Genomic DNA, 22,119 nt, shown 5'->3' with positions numbered 1-22,119 from the left:
CATCAAAATTATATTGCCTTTCTCAAACTAGATATGACAGAGTACACAAAACAGATGACAATATTCAACGTAAAGAATTTCTGTCTATTGTGTCGTCTTGTTTCTTCTTCTTTGCACTATTCTTTTTGTTGATAAACCAATTTAGTATGCTATGCTTTCCTGCGCATTCCAGGATTTATCTTACCTTTAGTCTACCTGTTTTACTTTCGTGTGGCTAGAGATGAAAGGATGATCTTACAGATGTTGTAAATTAGTCAGCAGCAGGCATAATCATTATTAGGCATGTTGCAATAAATGTTTGGAAGTTCTACATATTTTCCAGAGCACAGTTAGTTTAAACCACTGCAGTTTGATGGTTTCACATACGACTTTAAAAATTGAAGCAGGAAATTAGTTTACATTTCTTCAAAAGACCAAAGCCACTGTCAACTTTAAGGTCATTTTCAAAGTAGAGATCCAACAGAAAAAGCTTCATTCAAATAAGTATTTCAGCTTTCGCTTAAAACTGGTTTAACATACTCCAGGATAAATACATTATCGACTTACTGAAATTCAGAATAGAAAGGTTGTCCTATCTCCCAGGCAGGACAGAGTTATACACCAGACCTCACACAGAGCAAATGTTATCACCCTATTTTGCCTGAGCATTCTAAAAGTTAAATAACATTGTACTTGATTTTCAGATAATTGATTGACTCTCATTCCTTAATCTTCCGATTAGCTATTATAGGACCAAGATTCATTCCAGAAATGACATGAGGGGGTGAATTCCTGTGGTTAATTCCTGGATAGCAGCTGCTCAGGGGGATTAGGATCCTTTTGTCTTAACTTTGAGGACTGAAATGTTGGCAAGCATTACTTCTCCTGTATCACCAGGCAACATCAATTACGTTTTCCACAAGAAACAGTAAATTAGCTTTGCTATCCTGTAATTTTTTATTTTTTTCCCCCTGTTCACAATGCGTTCTGGAGTCTTCCAGTAGAAGTACAGTTTTCTATCTGCATCACTGGGGAGTTAATTCAATAAACACACTGAATATTTACCTAGTAATACCTCGTGTTTACTTGTACTTCTAAACACACCATCATACTGCTACCACAAGAAAGCCTACTGCCTGAGATCAACTCCCTGATGAAAACATCTGAGACTTTTGCAAAGCAGGTGATACTACTGAATGTAGGCAAGTACTTTGAAGAGTCTGTAGTCATGATGTGCTTTCCTTTGGTGGAAACACCAAAATAGGTCATTTCATCCTTACTTCAGGAGAGCTCTCAGCTTCTTGCTGACATAATGTTCTTAAAAATTAGCGTTTATGGATAGTGCTTTCGATCATCCCCTACTGGCTTCAGACTTGGTTCTATTTGGCAGACAATGACTTGACTGAATTATACAGGCCACTTCCCATCAGAACCACAGCAACGCAAAGTAGGTCAGGATACCATCATCCCTTAAGAAAGTCCAGCTAATGCAGAAGATTGCCTCAGCAGTGTGGATTGCTGCAAGCATATAAAGTCTGTTCTCTACTACCTGGATTGCAATCCTAGGCAGCATTGTCAAGTTCAAAGTTTTAGTTATTATGTATTTTGGTTATAGTTTATTGTAGTTATCATTATATTTTTAGTTCCTGTCTTCAAGGCATTTTCCCCCAGATCTACCATATCTAGAACAACATCTGAACCTCAAGAAAGAAGACTAAGGTTAACAGTTCTGCTGCTATGGTCCAAATGAGCAGTCTAGCATAAAGAATCTAAACTTTTCCAGGAGAGAGAGGGCTGTGGCTGTGGAAAGAATTCCCCAACAAATTCAGGGCCAATGCAAACCTTTCGCCATACATGCAATATGCAATTAATTGATTACTGTCTTCAAGGCTTGGGGGGAAAAAAAAAAAGAGACAAACCCTTTCCAAAAGAAGATGTGAGACAATTATATTCCCAAGAAGGGTCTGAAGAGAGATAATAAACCACACGTGGCAGATGTTAGTCACATTACTTAATTGCAGGTGCTATGAAGCTGAGGATAGTCTGAGAATAGTAGTCTAAAGAACAGAACATTTAATGCATTTAACGATCCTGGCAAATCTGGAGGAATTCTTTTTGAAGCCAATGGCAGCTCTTCCAGAATAAGGGTAGAAGCCAAATGGTGTTCTTCTGATCAGTGGTCCAACTTATGCCACTAAACTTTAGTGCACGTTTCAGATGGCCTTTTGACAATATATGTATGGTAAGATTAAATTTTCCTGGAAAGAGTTTGTCTTCTAAATTAAGGTTCCTTTAAATAGGATTTTGTGTACAGGCCACGTGTAATATTTTGAATACGTATCCGTTTAAAACAACGGAGAGTGCATTTCTCTCAAGTGTTTGAGGTTTATGTAATTACGATCCCTAAATAAAATGCTGAGTTCAGAACTGTGTTATCAAAGTACTGCATCCTAGAAGAGAGCCGACCTATGAGACAGCATACTCAAACATATCAAGAGTCTTCATGCATTGAATAACTTATTTTATCAAAAGTAATTTAGATAATTCCCTTCAATGTTATGTTGCAAGGGAATGACATTGGAAAGTCCTTCTACAAATTAACTCAGAGATATGAACTATAGCAAAACTGTGTCAATATTTTCAAATGCGCTATTTACAAATATTTATAAATTTTGCAGAATACAAATATTTACTGCATTAATATTTCTTAATATAAGTGTCTTACAGTCTTTGTTTATAGCTGTGTTAAATAAATAGCAGAAAAAAACTGAGCTTTGTTTTTGCATTGGATCAGATTCAGTCCCTCTCAACTGAGAACACATTTCCCACTACCCACCATTGGGATGAATGATGAAAAAACAATCCATGTGGTTAACAATAGATTAACAAAGTGCACTGCATTCAAAGACTAATAAAGACAACTATGCTGTTTTCCATTATTTTTCAAGATTTGATGACATTGCGCTCCTTAGGCTCCTGTGTTTACTTAAACACATCATCAATCGTGGTTTCGTGCTTCTTCAAGTACTATGCATAATGTACGCTCTTTTTTCAGGACAAAGTTACAGTTTCAATATTGAGACAAACAAGATGTTATGAACAAATTCTACTTTTTCACTTACAAAAAGAAATGTCTGAAAACATACAGCTTTTCCCACCTCCAAGTAGTTTGCATTAGAGAGAGGAAAAAGCAGAGCGGCATTCAAAGCATGAAAAATCCAAGGCACCTGCTGAACTCCACAGCCGTCATTTCAGTAGCCGGGCTGCGGTATCGTTCAAGACACACCTGTTTAACAAATACCTAGATACGGTTTTTCTGTTGTGTTTTGATGGTAGAATTTTAATTTTTAGTCTCTAAAGACTTAATAGGTCACCTTACAAGTTAGGTTTTTAAGTATTTCTCATACGAGAAGTGGGTAGAAGGCCTGCTGCGGTAGCTCCTCCTTATGTAAATGATCCCTCTAGTTCAGAGATTGCCTATGTGATTAAGAGATTGTGGGCATGAGTCCCTCAAATAACTTGAGTACTATTATTCTTATCTGAGAAAGAGAAGCAAGCGCTCAAAATCTTACTGTACTAATGACATATTGCACATTTCATAGTAATAATTTTTGCACTTCCGGAACGGTGACATGAAACATGATTTATACTAACTGTATTTGTTCTGCTAGCATTATTTATTACATTAGATCATGCAATCTTTTTTTCTGTAAGATGGGGAAACAGGTCATATGTTTATTTGTCTCTGGTTTGTGGCTTGCAGATACTTTCTGTTACCAACAACACAGAATGTGCGAAGCTACTGGAGGAAATCAAATGTGCACACTGCTCACCTCACGCTCAGAACCTATTCCACTCACCTGAGAAAGGGGAAACACCTGAAAGAGAGCTAACTCTTCCCTACCTGTGCAAAGACTATTGTAAAGAATTCTATTATACTTGCAGAGGTCACATACCAGGTAAAACCTATAACAAAATACGGGGCTAGAGGATGTCTGTTTTGAAATGTTGATACTGCCTGAGTGGTTATAGATCCAGCTCTTCACTGGGTAAAATCCCCATTGATATCCAGGGGATTTTGCCCAAGCAAAGACAGAATATCTCAGGGTCTTCACAGCAGATCTTATGTAGCGAGGTAAATATTTTGAGCACTTTCTTGCCACCGTCCTATTAAACTCTCCATGAAACACAGGATTGTTTGTTGTCAAAGGCACCTGAAACTGTTACCTTTGCTGAAATATTAGCGTGTTCATTCAAATCATGTAAACAAGCAGTTGGCCATCCAAAAGGCTATTCTAAATGACAGATAGCTTTAAAATGCAAGAAATAAAAGATGCTGGCTGTTTGCTGTAGACTCTAAAAGCTGAGGAGTAAAGTGTTTTTTCTGGTTTTGTTACCCTAGAAACTGATGTTTTTTCCACAGGGTTTAAAGCCCATTGAAATCAAAGGGAGCTATTCGATAGACTTCTGTGATCTTTGAATCGCTTCCAACATGCTGTTAACAACCAAATTCTTAACTAACCTAACACTTCCTCACTGTAGTCAGTAGAGTTAGCTGGACTAACCAAAACCAGAATTTGACCTGTGTTGTATAAGGCAGTCACCAAATGTGTGCTATCACTTGTAACTATATCAACAAAATAACCACAGAAGATGGTTCTTTTAGACATACTGTCTTAATACACTATCATGTTAAATAACTTCTTTGGTATTCTCAATAGTAAATTATTTATATGTTCAAGACTGTAATTTTTAAACTGTGCTTTTTTCCCTGTCCAAACACTACTTATAAATAATGCCACACAGGAGAAAATAATTAAACTGGTTAAGTTTCTTTTTTTTACTAGCAACACAGACTGGAAAAAAGAGTTGATAACGATATGAAAAATGAATTTGTGAATAGTCATTTTTGACATATGAACACAGCTTTGTGATATAATATAAACATATTTGAGTAAAGGGGATAGTTTAAGTGGATGAGATTTGGAGGAGGGTTTTTTAATTCGGTGTGTACAGTGTGTACTTGTTTTCTCTGAAATCCCAAGAGCGCAGGGATTTTTTTCAGCGTTCTTTTATTGACGTGAGAAAACATTTTGAATTTACTTACTTTTTCCCTTTACTGTGGTTTAACATGTATCTCAACCCATTCAAATATGAAAATATTATTATTGTCTTTATAAACTAAGAGATGTTTCTAAGGCTTTCTTAAACCAGCTGTTTCTTGCTCTTTATCACATTCCCCAAAGCAAAGCAGAATAGATCACAGTTGCCAAGACTGCCTGCTGAACAGCGATAACAGATTAGATATTCTAAATGTTTGGCCCATATGAGAAGTCAGCACAAAGACTTTTTTTGACATGAGTTTGTAGCTGGTGCAAATGATTAGCATATTCTGCAGAGCAAGTCCCTCATAGTTGTTTTGTGAAATTCTGTGTTTCTGAGGAAACATTTTGTTTAATTGGAAAAAGTGAAAGAGGGAAAAGGGAGAGAGAAGGAGGAGGCGGAGGGAGGGAGAGAGAATGAGAAAGGGCTGAGCAGCACAGGAGCTATAGCCACAGGAACCTCACTCCTCAGATCAACATATGTGGTGACGAATGACAAATTTATTTTTCTACAAAGTTTGTGTATATGTAAAACTGCTGAAGTGCATCAAGATGTCAAGTGCTTTTCGTGACCACCCAGGTTGCCTTGAAAGATAACCAGATGAAAGCATAACTTTAGCACTGGACAGAGCACTGTGCTTTGCAGGAAAAGAGCTTACATACTTTAGCGTCAGTTAAAATAGGATTTTTCCTACATCAATCAGATGCTAATAATCATTCTAAATACTTGTTCTGAAAGTGGGTTGTACTAACAAAAAGTTGTTGCATACTTACATCCACCAACAGGGTTAATTTGGTGACTTGACTGGTACATATGGTTGTTGATACCTATACTAAGATTTCCTGAAGGTATTAATTAAGTAAGATTCAGGTCCCTCTTTTTGAGAAAATGGCCTATAGGATTTTAATATAGTTTAATAGTCTTATACATTCTAAAATATAAATAATTAAAATAACAACTTATTTGGGTTTTCTATTTTACTTGGGAGACCCGTATATCCATAATAATATTTATTGCAAAAGAAAGAAAAAAATAGAAAATGTGGAAGCTATGTTTCCAGCTTAGCCTGGAGGATTAAACAAAGAGTTGGAAATTAACAGGCCCCGAAACCCAAGGTCTCTGGCAATGATTCACTGTGCATTTGTTAAAAAGTCAAATAATTACTCTTCCTCCATTAGGGAGTGCTAATTGTTTCTGAACACCAATACAAAGGAGTTTAAGGAAATTGCTGACTACAAAAATAATTTTATCCCTTAAGTCCTGCACAATTGAGAAATATTATTAGTGATTTAAGATAGGAAGCATCTTTTCTGGAATTGAAATTTTGGCGGTACATATTAACCAAGAAGACTGAGAAATTACACATCAGGTTTTTTCATGAGTTAGTTCCAGAAATTTATTTATTGTCCTGTCTTTTTTTGCAAAGACGAAAACTCTAGCAGATCCTTGGTTAACTCTTTTGAAGACAGCAGTTTGCCCACCAGTATGACTGTAGCACTGGACAGAGCACTGTGCTTTGCAGGAAAAGAGCTTACATACTTTAGCGTCAGTTAAAATAGGATTTTTCCTACATCAATCAGATGCTAATAATCATTCTAAATACTTGTTCTGAAAGTGGGTTGTACTAACAAAAAGTTGTTGCATACTTACATCCACCAACAGGGTTAATTTGGTGACTTGACTGGTACATATGGTTGTTGATACCTATACTAAGATTTCCTGAAGGTATTAATTAAGTAAGATTCAGGTCCCTCTTTTTGAGAAAATGGCCTATAGGATTTTAATATAGTTTAATAGTCTTATACATTCTAAAATATAAATAATTAAAATAACAACTTATTTGGGTTTTCTATTTTACTTGGGAGACCCGTATATCCATAATAATATTTATTGCAAAAGAAAGAAAAAAATAGAAAATGTGGAAGCTATGTTTCCAGCTTAGCCTGGAGGATTAAACAAAGAGTTGGAAATTAACAGGCCCCGAAACCCAAGGTCTCTGGCAATGATTCACTGTGCATTTGTTAAAAAGTCAAATAATTACTCTTCCTCCATTAGGGAGTGCTAATTGTTTCTGAACACCAATACAAAGGAGTTTAAGGAAATTGCTGACTACAAAAATAATTTTATCCCTTAAGTCCTGCACAATTGAGAAATATTATTAGTGATTTAAGATAGGAAGCATCTTTTCTGGAATTGAAATTTTGGCGGTACATATTAACCAAGAAGACTGAGAAATTACACATCAGGTTTTTTCATGAGTTAGTTCCAGAAATTTATTTATTGTCCTGTCTTTTTTTGCAAAGACGAAAACTCTAGCAGATCCTTGGTTAACTCTTTTGAAGACAGCAGTTTGCCCACCAGTTATGACTGTATCAGAACTTCCATTGACTTCTTTAGGAATATCCAAAGAAAAAGTGGACCCAATTTTTTATTCAAACAGAATAATAACAATAGCTGTTAGGATTGTATGGATATGTTAATGCAGGAGGGTGTAATGTTTCACAAAGTCTATGAGATTAGAACTTCCCTGCTTCATCTCAGGTGACTGTTCTCATTATTTCTCATCCGATCTTTACTGTAAGACTCAGTTTAAGTGATTACTGATGGAGACACTGGAGTTAAGTGACTTAATGAATTATCTTCAATCAATATGAATTTTAAGTTTTCCAAGGTCATAAGAGAAGACTGTCTAATATTTATTATTAACATAGCTAGTAAAGAAAGGCACGGCTGATTCTCCCTTTAGGCATGAGCAGAAACTTGATCCATGCCACTGAAAGTGACATATTCTAAGGAACAAACCTGTGCCACAGCCACGGTGCGTTCTGCCATCCAAGGACATCGGACGGAGTTTGAACTATGTGCTCTCCATTGTTTTCATTTGAAGAAATGGGTTCCAGATGATTGTGGGTGAATTCAGATCCAGGCCCAGATCTGAATCCAGGCATTACCGGAACAGATGCTTGATATGAATTTTTTAACTCCAAACAGGGGCACCCCAGCTCAAAATGCTGGAAATCTAAGAAATTCTGCAACCCACACAACACTTCCAGAAGTTCTAACATAGTCGACTAATAGCCACAGTCAACATAGTCAACCTGCAGAAAAATACTAGTGGCTCATAATGTTGCTACTGCTAACAAGAGCATCAAGGGGATTAACCCTGGCACTGCCTGTGTACAGGTACGTGCAATGTGTGAGTATGACAAGAGAGCCACTAGTCACTTGAAAACTAGTAGGAAATGATGTGAGCTACCACTGAACTTACTACATTTTGAAACAATCAGTCTGGAATCACTTCTTTTATTTCGTTTTCACTGAGAGCTGAGAAGGGAGAGGAGAATGTGGTTTTTGTGAACGAATTCACATCTAGGTGTCAAAAGTACAAATCAGAAAAAAAAAACCCCAACCCAGGAAAACGCTTCTTTTACACAATACTGAACTGTACGCTCAAGGTCATAGCAGGAATAAAGCCAGTGAGCCTGATTTCCAGATGCTCTCTCAGTCAGTGTAGGTCTACTCAGATGAGTGGATGGTGTTTAATCCTGTGTGCAGTGCAAACAAGGAAGGGAGTGAATGGGAACTTGACTTGCTGTAAAGACCGGGACAAATGCTACCACGACGTTTGAGTTGTATATCAAAGAGAAGAGGCAGGGGGATGAGTAAGCAGGGAATCCAGTGAAGTGGAATTTGGTGAAGGTAGGATAGGAAGGAAGATACAGTGTGAGGAATAACTGACAGCAAACACAAGTGGAGAGAGGAGGTGAGGATCAGCTGACAGCAGTTTTCCTTTGAAAAGGCTTGAAATCGTGCAACTTATTCCCACAGTTTTTTATAAAGGCAAACACAGAAAGCCTTCACTGTAACTGCCTTAACTGAAAAGTCTGTAGTTTGATTCTTATTTGCAAGACAGAAAGTTTTAAAAGCATAGAAATGCAAGCCTGTGCAAAATCTGACATGTACAACACTTAAACATTATGTTTAATCTTCCTTTGTGATTTCAGTTTTCTTTGTTAACATGGGCACTGCTCTGTCAACACATACACAGCTGGCAGGAAATTTGTAATGATATGTATGAGTCTTTTAAAATAAAGTAATAAGTACAGAAATTCACACAGGACCAAATGTTGCAGTCCTTATTAGGCATGGTTCTCATAGAGGACAGTGACAGAGCTGTTGAATAAACTCAGACTGAGCAAAATGATCTTTTTTTTTTTTCTCCAAACAATTCTAGTGCTTAGGGGCACTTGTCAGGGACCATTCTTCTGGACACTCTACAAACACTGAACAAAATGGCAAATTCTACACTAAAGACCTTACAATCTAAGCACAATAAAGAAAACATTAAATGGCTACAAGCAGATGGGAGAGTAGAAGCAAACGTTTTTCTAACTGCCTTTAGTGAAGCTGTTAGTATGTTGAATCTAGCATACATAACACAAGCAGATTTTTTTTTTTTTGTAAATTACTGTGGTTTTGATAGAACAAAATTCCATCCCTAATACACAGGTGAAACTGTATTTACAGAGGTTACATTCCTTCCAGTAATGCAACATTTTAGCAATTTACTGGCTGATTTTCATAGTTTAATTCAAACCCCACTTTTTACGAGCATTTCTAAGGAAAATGGAACATAAGCCTTATCCTTTGTTGGAACCTGCTGATGGGTTTGCTAAATAGCAAATGCTATTGCATTTGCAAATGCAGTGCAACATGTACTTAAATGCATGACAAAATATTTCATAAGGAAAAGGGATTAGTCTTACATATAAGCAAAGGCATTGCATAAGGCATTAGTCAAGTGAGTTTGCATCTGATTGTTATTTGAAATGAACATGTACTGAGTAAACAATATGATCATAATATGCTCTCAGTTTTTCTGACTAAAGATAACATTCCAGCCAAGAGTAGTTTATCTTTAGTAAATAGTAGATGGTATACTTGGAAAATTCTAGAAATGCTTAGAAATTGTACACTTCTAATTTGCTATTGCATTTTCTTGAATGACCAACTGTGCCTAGAGAAATAAATTATTAAAGACAAAACTGTGCATTTCTTAAGTCGAATAATTCAACAGCAAGATTTTAGATTACCTTTGATTTTGGCATTATATCGATAAGCCTTGGAATACTACTCCGTGATTATATCAGAGTTCCTCTTCAGTTGTTCCACTTGAAATAGTATCTCCCATTTTCTCCAAATAACTACTATAAATTAAAACCAGCTCCTCAGAGATGATATTTACTGAAGCTCCAAATCATGGTAATTAAACTTTTACACCACAACGCACTACCACGTGTTTCCAGATATTATTTTATAGAAACCAAAGGCAGGCTTTGTCATGTTATTTTTCCAATATTTTTAAAGGAAGATGCATATGAAAAGAAGTATAGTTGGGTGGGAAAGGCTTTCCACTCCACAAAAATTCTGGGATCTAAAAAATTTTCCTATTCCACATAAGGAAGAAATTGAACTCTTTCGAAATTTTCCATGAAGAAAGCCACAGAGAGACCACCCCGGGATAGCTAATAAAGTCGTTGTTAGGACATTTACTTGGGAAATGGGACACTTAGGGTCAAACTCTTGCCTGACAGATGAGGGGCATTGACCTGAATATTCCTCTTCCTAATGAAACACCCTAATTACAAGACATTGGAGTATAGTGATACGAGGTTTGCTGTCTGTTTCTCTCTTTTCCATTTAGACCAGAAGTTTGAGTTGGGACCAGAAACATCATCTTAACTAAAATTTTGTCAAAACTGATAATGTTTCTGAAAAAGGTTTGCTTTTAAGAAATTGGGATTTTCCAGTGAAACACAGCTGTCCCTGATCAGCTCTTATTGTACGTTGTAAGCCAGAGGTTTATGGCCAAGATCTATGGATTACTGCGTTATTCACAAGTGGTAAAGCCATGCATAAATTAGGCCTCTCATTCCAATTAAGTGCTAATTCTGTGTATCCTGTGAGTTATGTCCTGGACCACAGTACATCCTAACACAGTATGCCAATAATGCAAAGAGGAATGAAGGTAACTTAAGACATTATCTTAACAATGTTTTAGTAAAATAGTACACGTATAACTAGCCAAATTCTATCTTCTTAGATTTAATACTAATTATTAAAAACTGGATAGAAATGACTAGAAATAGGTTTGTGGCCAGAAATAGATACTTTTGCTGTCATTAAACATAGTGTAATATCAGTAGTGGCAGGGTTTTTCCTCAAAGGCTCTCATTTTACCAACTTCTCGTTTCCCTGGGTCTTCGAACTCCTTCCCATTTTAACCTAAAACCTAAAGACCACCTTTCGCCCAAGCCAGCTTAAAGCCAGCTCCGATGCAGCATGAGACATATCCCCCTTTTCAGGGGATGGGGGCTGAGGAAGTAGACCTCGCGATGGGACACCCACTCTAATGCTGGAAGTCAACCAGAGGCCAACTGCATGTCAACACGGTGCAGTTTTCAGCAGTGCTTCCCGCTTTCTGAGACAACTAATTATTCACCTCTCCGACTGATGTCCTTTGCTGCCAGCATTCCACAAAGTCTTTACTGCATGTCTTTTACCAAAGTCTTTACTGAAATTTTTACTACAACAAGCCACTTAAAAAAAAAAAAAGTTAAATGAAAGCTGCTCAAGCTATTTTACAGCAGATACTACGCTTGATTAATAGGGTTAAAATCAGCGAAAAGTGTATCACAGCCTCAACTCTGAACTTTGTCTCTTAATTTTTTAATGAGTGAACTGTAGTGTCATTTTGAATGAATTGGTATTTTTATTTAAGCACACTGAAAATAAGGTTTAATACAAATACAGATAAGTAAACTATAAAAGGTAATACTCAGTTTGTATTTATGCAGAGCAGGCCTTTTTTGCAGATAGCACTTTGTTTAAAATGACTCCTTTTTCCACTCAATATATAATCTATTTAAAGATTAGTTTGATGGCACAAAACTGCAGACATGACAACACGCTAAACATTTGTATACTCTTTTGCATTTTTAAGGTTTTCTCCAAACTACAGCTGATGAGTTTTGCTTTTACTATGCAAGAAAAGATGGTGGTGTATGCTTTCCAGATTTTCCAAGAAAACAAGTGCGAGGGCCAGCTTCTAACTCCCTGGACCACATGGAAGAATATGACAAAGAGGAAGAGATCAGCAGGTTCATAAAGATAAATGCTGTTTAATCTGAAAAAAAACCTTAGCAAAGCCTGTGGTTTTCACAGTGAAACAGCTCAGTGTGTGCTTATGCTCAGCAGCTGTGTTTTCCAGATGTTACTTTCTTTTGCTGCTGCTAATGTACGTCAAAAGAGAAAGTTACATTAGCTTCAATATTTCAGTACCATTTGATATTTGCGTTGCTGAAAAGGTGTTAGAATCCTGGTTTGATCCACCCTGTGGATCTTGGTTATGGTCCACCCTGTGGATCATACATAGTTCTAGGAAGTAATTTCTACCTGAATTTAATGTTACTAACAACTACAATAAGTTTATTAGTAAAATATTGATTTTATGATTTTCAATTTATTTCATTCATGTATTTTTCTTTGTGAAAATAATTAAATTAGATTGTCAATTTTTTTAAATGGGTTTTAGAAACCAAATTTTGTCAAATTGCTGGAATTTACTATGTTTATTGTATGGTAGAAATTTTTTATTTATAAATTGTTCTCTTTTTTACCAAATTTTTTCTCTTCTATTCCTCTACATTTCAGATCTAAGATGAATTAATTTTCTCTTTCTTGTATACAAACCAAATTTTGCTCAAGTGAAGTTCAAATTGATTTTCAGTATTATCTGCTTGCATACATGCTAGGAAATAATTTATTCTGGATTGTATAACTGTGTTTTTAATTTCACTGCAGAACAATCATTTTATCTTTTAGGGACATTGTTGTGTCATGGTTACGAGAAAGAAGGAATTTCTCACTATTTTTTAAAATTTTTTTTAGAAAACACAAGCACAACTCCTTCTGTATTCAGGAGGTTGTGAGTGGACTAAGGCAGCCTGTTGGAGCAGTACATTGTGGGGATGGATCCCATCGCCTCTTTATTCTTGAGAAAGAAGGATATGTGAAGATTTTCAGTCCTGAAGGAGACATACTCAAGGAACCTTTTTTGGATATACACAAGCTTGTTCAAAGTGGAATAAAGGTTGGATTTTATACTTATTTCTACCTGTTTATATTTTAGCCTGTATATGGGGAAAAAGGGAAGAAATGTTTTTCAGAAATTAATTTAAATAATAAAAAAGAAGAGTAATGACAACAGACACTACAGTTCTATCTGGCAAAGAAGTGAAAACTTCCTTGTTTCTGGAAGGGAAAACATAGCATCTTGTAACTGTCATCACATTTTTCTCTTTCCCTTCATTTTTCCCTCACTTTAAATTCAGAAGAAACTATCCAACACCAGCATCCCACAGCATTATCTTTGTATTTTCATCCTTTGGGCTCATTTCTGTCCCACTGAATTCAGCCGAGTTTTGCTGTGATTCCAGTGGGAGCAAGTTTGGCTCAGGGCCTCCCCTGACCTGCGGGTGCTCAGCGATGCCCCGGGAGCCGGACACAGGAGGGGGCCTGGGAGCGCTCAGGGACCCCCGGGAGAGGGGCAGGGGTGCTCACTCCCTCTTGGCTCAACCTCAAATGTGGCACAAGCTGCCCTTGGTGGGAGGCTGCTTTAAAACAGCATGTATTTGAGATGCACGTAAAAAGTGACTGACCCTCTAAATTCAGACTTGCGGGCGGGTTGGTGCAACAGCTTTCATTGTGTTTAATGGGAAGGCTTTCACGGCCAGGGGAGTGAATGCTGAATGGGCACTGATGGGAGTACATTGGAGGGTGGAGGTAAGAAATTACATCTAGGTATGGGGTAACTACTAATGGAAAACTCGTAAGCCTGTTGGGGGATATTTTACTTTGGGAATGTCGTAAGTGTTGTTCCATGTTGATTTCTTGTCACGTTTTAGAGTGGTAATGCAAGTAAAATCCAGATACATAAAGCGAATTTAAATTGTAATCGGGTTTTGCCTAGAACAGTCAGGACTATATATCATAAAGCCTTCATGGATGAAAGATATATTGACATACTCTTGACAGAGTAATCTTTAATAATAATTGTGACAAACCATATCGATTTAAAATGCGTAGCACATGCTAACTAATCATTTTGTGTTTCAGCTCTAAGGGCAATAAGCCAATTAAGATAGTCTTTTCCGAGACAAAATCTCAGAGATTTTTAGTTTGTGTTGGAAGAGAGAGAGAAGTTAAAGATATTACACCTTTTTCAGGAAAAGAACCAATCTGTGTGATTCTGTGATTTCCTGAACACTTCCCTTTGTGCCTCTGTAGCTAACCATTATGTTCAAGAGACCAAAATAGAAGGAACTTATCAGGGGTATTTTTGAACATCGATCTACGGCTGTTTCATATTTCTTAACTGAAAATTCTGATAGTTTGTACTTGTGAAAAACTGACACTGAAACTTTCCACAGAACTGCTATCGGTCCCAAACACACCTTCCTTGAGGAAACTTTTACAGCTGGAACTTAGAGGAAAGGCTAAATAGAAAACTGATTTTCCATGCTTCTTAATAGGCCATAGCCTGCTTGATAAGACTCTCAACAGCTACCCACAGATTCAGATTCAACTTTTAGTTCTGTTTTAAATCAGTGACCTGATCTTTTTAGTCTTTACTACCCTAACCATCATATAATACTCTAAACTGGATCTGTTTCAACTATAACATTTTATGTAAATAATTTGATGTTCTCTAAGCTAGAAAGTCTAATTCAATGCCCTGAGATAACAGTCCAGTGACTGAGGATAATTGTATTGCAGTGTTTAATGCAGGCTGGCAAGAACGGAGGCTTTATGTAATTCACAGGTAAGGAGAAAGGGAATGTGCCTAGAAGCAATACTCCAGCTCTTAAATAGAAGTGGGACAGAATTTGAGGAATGAGTACATTATATAAAATAATAAATAAATAGAATAAAACAAAACCCACATAATCCAAATGGTAGTTTTAAAACAAGGGTTCTTAAACATTTTTATGTTTATCCCCTGCAGTCTGATTCCTATAATCATTATCCATGGTCCTTTACCTACAAGGATGCAAGATCACTGTGACAACGGTAGCAATTATTCCATCAAAATAGACAACTTGAAGGGTATTTGATTTTACTTACCTGTTATAAACTTTAAAACTTATCAGTAATGGAGAATACTATGTGGATAGACAATTTTCCAGCAGGTAGTGCAGATCGTGTACAGCCAGCAATTAAAAAAAAAAAACCTATCTAAAACACTGCATCCACATGCAAAGTGTGAGAATCGCTGAATGTGACCTCTCTGCTTACTCAAGAAATGCTTGCAGTGTCAGATAGATGAATTTGTATGTATACATTTTGCTCGATGTGCCTGATTCTTCTTATATAGTGGTGTAAGTGAAAAAGTAAAATGAAATCAATTAATTTTTAGTTGTCCCTGGTCAAACTTAGGCCCATATGTTCCAGTGAAGTGTTTTGCCAAGGTAACAAGTTGCCTTTTTTGAGTCCTCTGTTCTTTTACACAGATTCATAGATTTTAACCGAAATATCTAGTCAATTCCTATATAACATCATCCATGTAATGTTATTCTTGAATTAACGTAGAAACCCTTCATTGATGTAAACAAAAACTGTTCACCTCTTTTCCAACCTCGGAGCAAGAAAAGGCAAACAATTCTTTTTCCCTAAAAAAAAGTGTAAAAATTTTCTTATACCCACGTGTCTGAAAATAGCAGTTTCTGTTAAATTTTTGTCTGTATCTGAAATACGAACAAATACTTCACTCTAGTGACAATAGTAAAAGTATTTTTTCAAACTTTTATAGATATATGTTGTATCCAGTAAATAATTACAATAATAATTATGCAGCTGTGGTTGAATGAAAAGTAATTTAAATTGATGCCTCTGAAAAGCATTTTGGACAGCTATCCCAATAAGATATTTTTAATGTTGATAGATGGAGTCAAATAGCGGTGGTTGATTTTCTCTTCTTTTTCTAATGTAAAGAGGAAATTTAGGAGTGATAAAATCATTATATTGTGACAAAGCAGCAAATCTGTTGCATCATGATTTTCCAAAGAATATACTTAAAACTATCTTGAGGCTGATATAACCAAGAAACAGAAATGACATATTTCCTTCATAAAAATAATCCTGGATTTTAGTGCTGATCTCACTAACATCATTTCACTCATCACAGCACTGGCAGTCAGATAAGGAGGAAAACAATATACAAAAACAGAGGAAGAGAGGTGACTGCATTGTACAGCAATCAGCCACGATACCCGCCTAAAAAGATGCTGTTTTGTTCCTCTAATGGAACTAATGGTCCCCGTGTTGATGAAATTCATTTTGAGCCCCTAACATTGCTGTGAGCGAGCTTGTAGGGCTTCTTCACTGGTCCTGCTAACCTAAGCACATAAACAGGATTATCTGGAGTTGCTTCTTGTTGGTCGCTCCTGTGAAGGTCTGTGGATATAAATGGAAATTAAGTAAGAAGAGTGGTACAACCTGATGCATATGTTTTATTGGTCCATTGGCTTTTAATGTTCATTGAAGTCATTGAGGTCTCTGCTTGAAAATTGTTGCTGCAGTAAAATCTACTGACACTTATGTGATTTAATTTTAAGGAGTTCAAATAAAAGAGAAGTGATAATTTTATATGCTGCCAGTATCTCAGAAGGAATTGGCACAAGCATGTAGAAGTATTTCATAACAGAGAGAGATGCCATGAATGGATGATGGTAGCTTGTGCTTCCTGGAGGCCCTAGTCAAGAGAAAATTAGATGCAGGATTCCTGGAGATTAAAAAAAAAAAAAAAGCTCTGAAGAGCTTAAGAAACAATTTTTCTCTGCACATCTCCCAATTTCTAATCCTCTTTGACAGCACAGTTAGCAGGAATGCTTTTTTGATCTTCTATTTTTCAACTTAGTTGGTGGAAGCCATGAATGGATCTTAACGAAGAAGTTGCTAATTCAACATCTGTGGCTCCCTCCAATATATTTTATGTCACACTGGCTACATAAGCATTTAGTATGTGTGGATGGATTGAGCACTTGGCCAAGTCCCTCCTGTCACCCTTAGCCTTTTCTTCCCTGTCTCAAGAATGTGGTGAAAAGAAGGAAGCTGTGCACCTCAGTCTTGCCCCAAAGTTGAGTAAGGACATGAGTGAGACACGCACCTGTAACTCGAAGCTAGGACATGCACCTGGGCTCAACTATTTAGGAATATATATCCCAGTGTAGTGGAGAAAATACTGATTCCATCACCTGTGCCCATTAATCTTACAAAGTACCCTGAGTATGTGGCATGTATGTAGAAGAAAAGAGTAAGCATTTACCAGAAAAAAACCCTAAAGGTCTGCTTCCTTGTTCTGGTGATTTACTGCTCCATTATGTTGTGGTGAAGAGAGTTGTTAGTTACAGAGCAACATTTTACAGTTGTTCCTTCAAAGTTATGTAGCAAAGACAATTTTTTTATGAAAACATTAGTACCCATTTCTTCTTTCGGACTGATTTTCACTACCGTTATTTTCTTTTTGTTTTAAACTATTGTCAAGTAGAAGAGAGGCAGAAAGTTTGAATGAGAAGTTATTGAACTAATAATGGTAATACTTTGATTTCACTGGCATTTAAGGAGACCTTAATCAATTATCAATAGAAAACAGTCCTGATGTATCTGAATCTATTGTCAAAATGTTAGGCAAAATAATTAAGTGCTTTAAAAGTATCGGGCAAATATGATTTTAACCCATAATGCACTCAGCAGAAAAAAAAAGGATCAAAACATTCTAAATACTTGAATTTAATGATTTCTTGAGATGTAGCAATGCTGAATATGTTATTATTACAAGATCAGTCACCTTGTACTCAAGATTGTATCTACCTTAGAGAAAAATGCTGAATGCTGTAGCAGTTCTCCAAATTTCCATACTCCTGTGTCTGTGTTATATCTTATTAACTGTATTATTCCTAAGATTTGGAAACCTTTAGATTAGTAGCAGCCACCATAAAATGTAGCACAACCTATTACATCAATTTTCACTCCCTCTCTTGTCTCCTGAGCCCAAAACCAGGTATTGGTCTAAAATATATTGGTCTAAAATACATTGTTTGGAAGGGAAGGCATCAAGGTATGATTTGGCAACAAAAAAGGAAGAGGCTACCACTTCTCTTAGGAGTTAAATGCTATAATCACCTTTCAAAATACATTCTGAAAAGCTAAGTAGCTCTAGGGCTGCAACTGTTAGTCCTTAAATCATTTTTGCGGTCCTTCCCTACAATCATTCAACTTCCCAACATCCTTTTAAAATGAAGGACCTCGGAACTGTACAAAGTAGCCAAGTTTACATCTTACTACTGCCAATGGTAAAATCAAGTCCCTGTAGTTACATGGTAGTTTTCTACTTATAAATCCACCGACTGAATTAGCTCTTCAGGTATGGAATTGCAGTTGGGATTCACGTTCAGTTGCTTTTCACCTCTGATCCTTAAGTTATTTTCAGTTTATTGCAACTATTTTTGATTGTGACCAAGCTTTGGTGTAGCTCTGGTGTGTATCTGCTGACTACAGGGTCATAAATTGTGCAGCCAGCAAGAATAGCTGCATTCTGTTGCACTTTGCCTCACACGGTGCCTAGGGTAGAAACCCCTACAAAATGGGTATCCTTAAAATTGCCATTTTGGAATTACCACTTGTACTTGTGTAGAGATCTTTTTTTTTTCTTTTTCTTTTTTTTTTAGCTAGTAATAAAATATTCTTAGTACATCTCATGGGAATACTGTGATCAAGGCCAAAGCCTCTGAGGAAGGAAAGGGCAGGGCAGGGGAGGGAACGGAAAAGGGACAGAAAATCTCAATGAAATCGTATTGGAGATCACTGTTAAGAATATATTAGTTAGACTCCTTGACCTCTGTCACCTTCTTCTCTACTCTAAGACTATGGTTTTCCTTTCCAGAAACACTTAAATTTTAACAGAAACCTCCCCTAAATCCTAAGTTATAATCCCCTTGTTATTTCATCTTACTTTCAAATTAATCAGTAAGACTAGTTTATATGGGTTTTTTAATTCCCAAAGTTTTTTAAATGCTATATTCCTATATAATTCCTTGTAAATATTTTAACAGCCAATTCTCTTTGCAGTGAAAAAAATATAGAAATATCTGACAACAATTATTTTAAGTGTATGCTCAGCAACTTTCCAAGTAATAGTCTTAAGAAGAGTTAAAAGTTAGATATATTCCTTACTGTTTGTTGGTTAGTTTTTATATCAGAGCACAAATACTTTCAGTCCTGCAAAGTCTTATTCATGAGTGATCCAGTGATTCAGGTAGGAATCTTCCGTGATGCCATGAAGAGTGCTGTGGAACACAGCAATTCGTATATTCAGTATAAGGCTATGAAACTAGACTGTCAGGAATTAAATATGCGAACTATGCCCCTACGAGCCCATTATTCCAGAGCTTCTCAGGGTCAAATGAGCACCTTGTCACCATAGGCACCTTTTTGCAGGGATGCAGGATTAGTAGTCAAACTTCTACTATGCCTTCATGTTTGTATCACGACATAACATTTAATCACATGAATACATATTACTCAGATCATTCAATATAAAATACAAATAAAAAAATAGAAAAAATACCACTACCTCCAGCACCGGCACAGCATGTTTCAAGGAGCTTATAATAGGTTGTGCAGCCTTTGAAGTGAGGAGTGCTACTACAGAAAACTACAAACCAGTGATAAAATCTATTTAAAACTTAGTGTGTGAATAGAATCAGATTGTTTGTGTAATTTGCTGAATTGTATGCTCAATTCTATCATTGATAAAACTTCTCACATATTCCTCTTGGCAGTGGATATGTACATTTGTTTTTGCATCACGTTGATGTACAGACCTAAGTTAACACGTGCACTGTCTATCGATACCCACAGGATTTATGTCACTGACAAAAGACCTGCAGTTCATGCTAATCCTTCCATCCAAGTCCAGTAATTTCAATCAATTTATTTTCCTCTGAATTCTTAAGTGGATGAGGGTGAAATCAATGAAGGTTTCTTGAACTTCTTCTTTGCCTTGACATGACAGAGCAAGCTGGGCTGTCTTCCACTAAGCACTAGTTTCTACTCTCGGCAAAGGTTATCTTCTGCTCTCTGCTCCCTAGAAAGCCAAACTTATAGTGGCTACTAAATTCGTGACCAATTGCTCCCAAACAGGATTATTTTGATGCATGGAGAGAAAGGGGAGCAGTGGAAGGATGTACTTCTCTCCAGGCTTTAGGACTGAAAGGAGAATTGGGATATCGAATCTAAATTTCTTCCTTCTTCAACCTAACAGGCCTGCAACTCTTCAGAGTTACTCAGAAACATTGTCTATGAAAACTCTGGAAAGTAAACCCTCTTTGTTCTACCAGACCAAGCTCTCATCTGTCTATGAAGAATAGGGATAGTCCTCTAAAATAACAATGTTAGAGTATAGAATATAAATATGACATGTATCCTATTATGAACAGTGTAAGATTTCATTTTCATTTCATTCTACAATTAATTCCACCAATGCTGAGTGCAAATTCTATTTGCTGTCTTGCTGCTGTACTTCCCACTAAGACTAATTAAATGGTAAGTCCATTTAAGATTATGTGCATAGGCCCAAACAGAGTGGCAAGGGAAATAAAATTGTTGGCATATAACAGTGATACGTTTTGGGCTATTCTTTGGTGTCCTGGAACTCCTCTTTCAGAGTGTGAAAGGGGAGACTCTAGGATGTCTTTGGTGAGCAGCTGAAATGCTACGTTGTCTATGTTGTGGCAAAAAACACAAGGCAACCAATATACACCTGAACTTTCCACTGGAGACTGCAGAGAGGGAAGTGATGAAGACTGTTCTTCAGCACAGGACTTACTTACATGTGAAGTCATGTGGGGTCACAGGACACAGGGGTTTCTCACTCATTCAAGAGGTCAGAAGAGCTGCAGTCAGACTTGTAGCACAACAGACGTCATTTCTGAGGCCACACCTCACCTGTGACCTGCCCACTAGGAATCACAATTAATTGGTTTTAAATGTCTTGACGTAATTGGGACAGAAAACTAGGAAAGAAATAATGGTTAAGGTGTGCAAATGGCCAAATGTGAAAGTACAGGACATTTTAAAGACAAACCAAGTAGAATGTCATTCTTTATAATGACCTTAAACATTAATGAAATAGACGCAACACACACAGCACAACAGCCTGCATGAGAATTCAGCCTTCTTCATGAAGATTTTTTTCCTTACTAGTGATAAGTTCTTTATGATTTTTGAGAGGGTGATAATACTTTTGTAAGACTTAAGACTTTAAGGACTTAATATACTTCAACTGTATTCAGAAACTGTAAAATACAATCAGTGTTTTAACCGAGGATTATATAATGACAGTGAAATATGCCTGGATTTCCCATTAACCATTTGCAGATTTTGGTTCCAATCCTAATAGGGGCACAACAGTCCTTTGAAAGAGGCTGTATCTTACCCCCATATAGCTCTGTTGCTTGCACAGAAAATAATGATTCTTACAATTCTGAAAAGCATGTGCCAAAAGCTCTAGAGACCTCTATTTTTGTGTGAGAGACTGCACTAGATAACCATACCCAAGCTAGCAATTGTGGAACAGTGCAGTGACTCTCAGGTTGTAAGCTGACCAGATGAAGAATTGCCAGTTTATTCTAAGGAAATTTGAATCAACAAAACATAATCGTTTCTGTTGATTTTGGGTAGCGTGTCTTAGATTTGAGGAGCTGAGAGGGGAAAGAAGATAATACTTTATCATTTTACATGCACATGTGTAGGTTTTAATGTTCTGTGTTTCCTTGAGAGGAATCCCATGGTGCCAATTAACCTAACTTATTCCAAAACAATTCTCTGTTTGGAAAGAATAATTTTCATTGTGGGTGTTCCATGAAATTGTATGCCTCATACCCTGTTATTACTGAGATGTGTGCAGTGCAATTGAGA

At 36.7% G+C, this 22,119-nt stretch overlaps 1 protein-coding gene across 1 annotated transcript in view; it reads left to right on the top strand.

Annotated features, from left to right (window-relative positions):
* HHIP (hedgehog interacting protein) overlaps positions 1–22,119 on the top strand; it is a 73,458-nt gene that overhangs the window by 3,448 nt on the left and 47,891 nt on the right. Inside the window, exons 2-5 of the mRNA XM_009280280.2 lie at positions 2,928–3,003; positions 3,743–3,938; positions 12,086–12,242; positions 13,033–13,234. Coding sequence (XP_009278555.2) covers positions 2,928–3,003; positions 3,743–3,938; positions 12,086–12,242; positions 13,033–13,234 — 631 coding nt within the window. The remainder of the gene's footprint in view (positions 1–2,927; positions 3,004–3,742; positions 3,939–12,085; positions 12,243–13,032; positions 13,235–22,119) is intronic.

The sequence above is a fragment of the Aptenodytes forsteri genome, unplaced genomic scaffold (genome assembly GCF_000699145.1).
Source record: "Aptenodytes forsteri isolate BGI_AS27 unplaced genomic scaffold, ASM69914v1 Scaffold227, whole genome shotgun sequence".
NCBI lineage: Eukaryota > Metazoa > Chordata > Aves > Sphenisciformes > Spheniscidae > Aptenodytes > Aptenodytes forsteri.
Note: the sequence above shows the minus strand (reverse complement) of the source record. Positions and strands in the feature narration are given on the sequence as shown.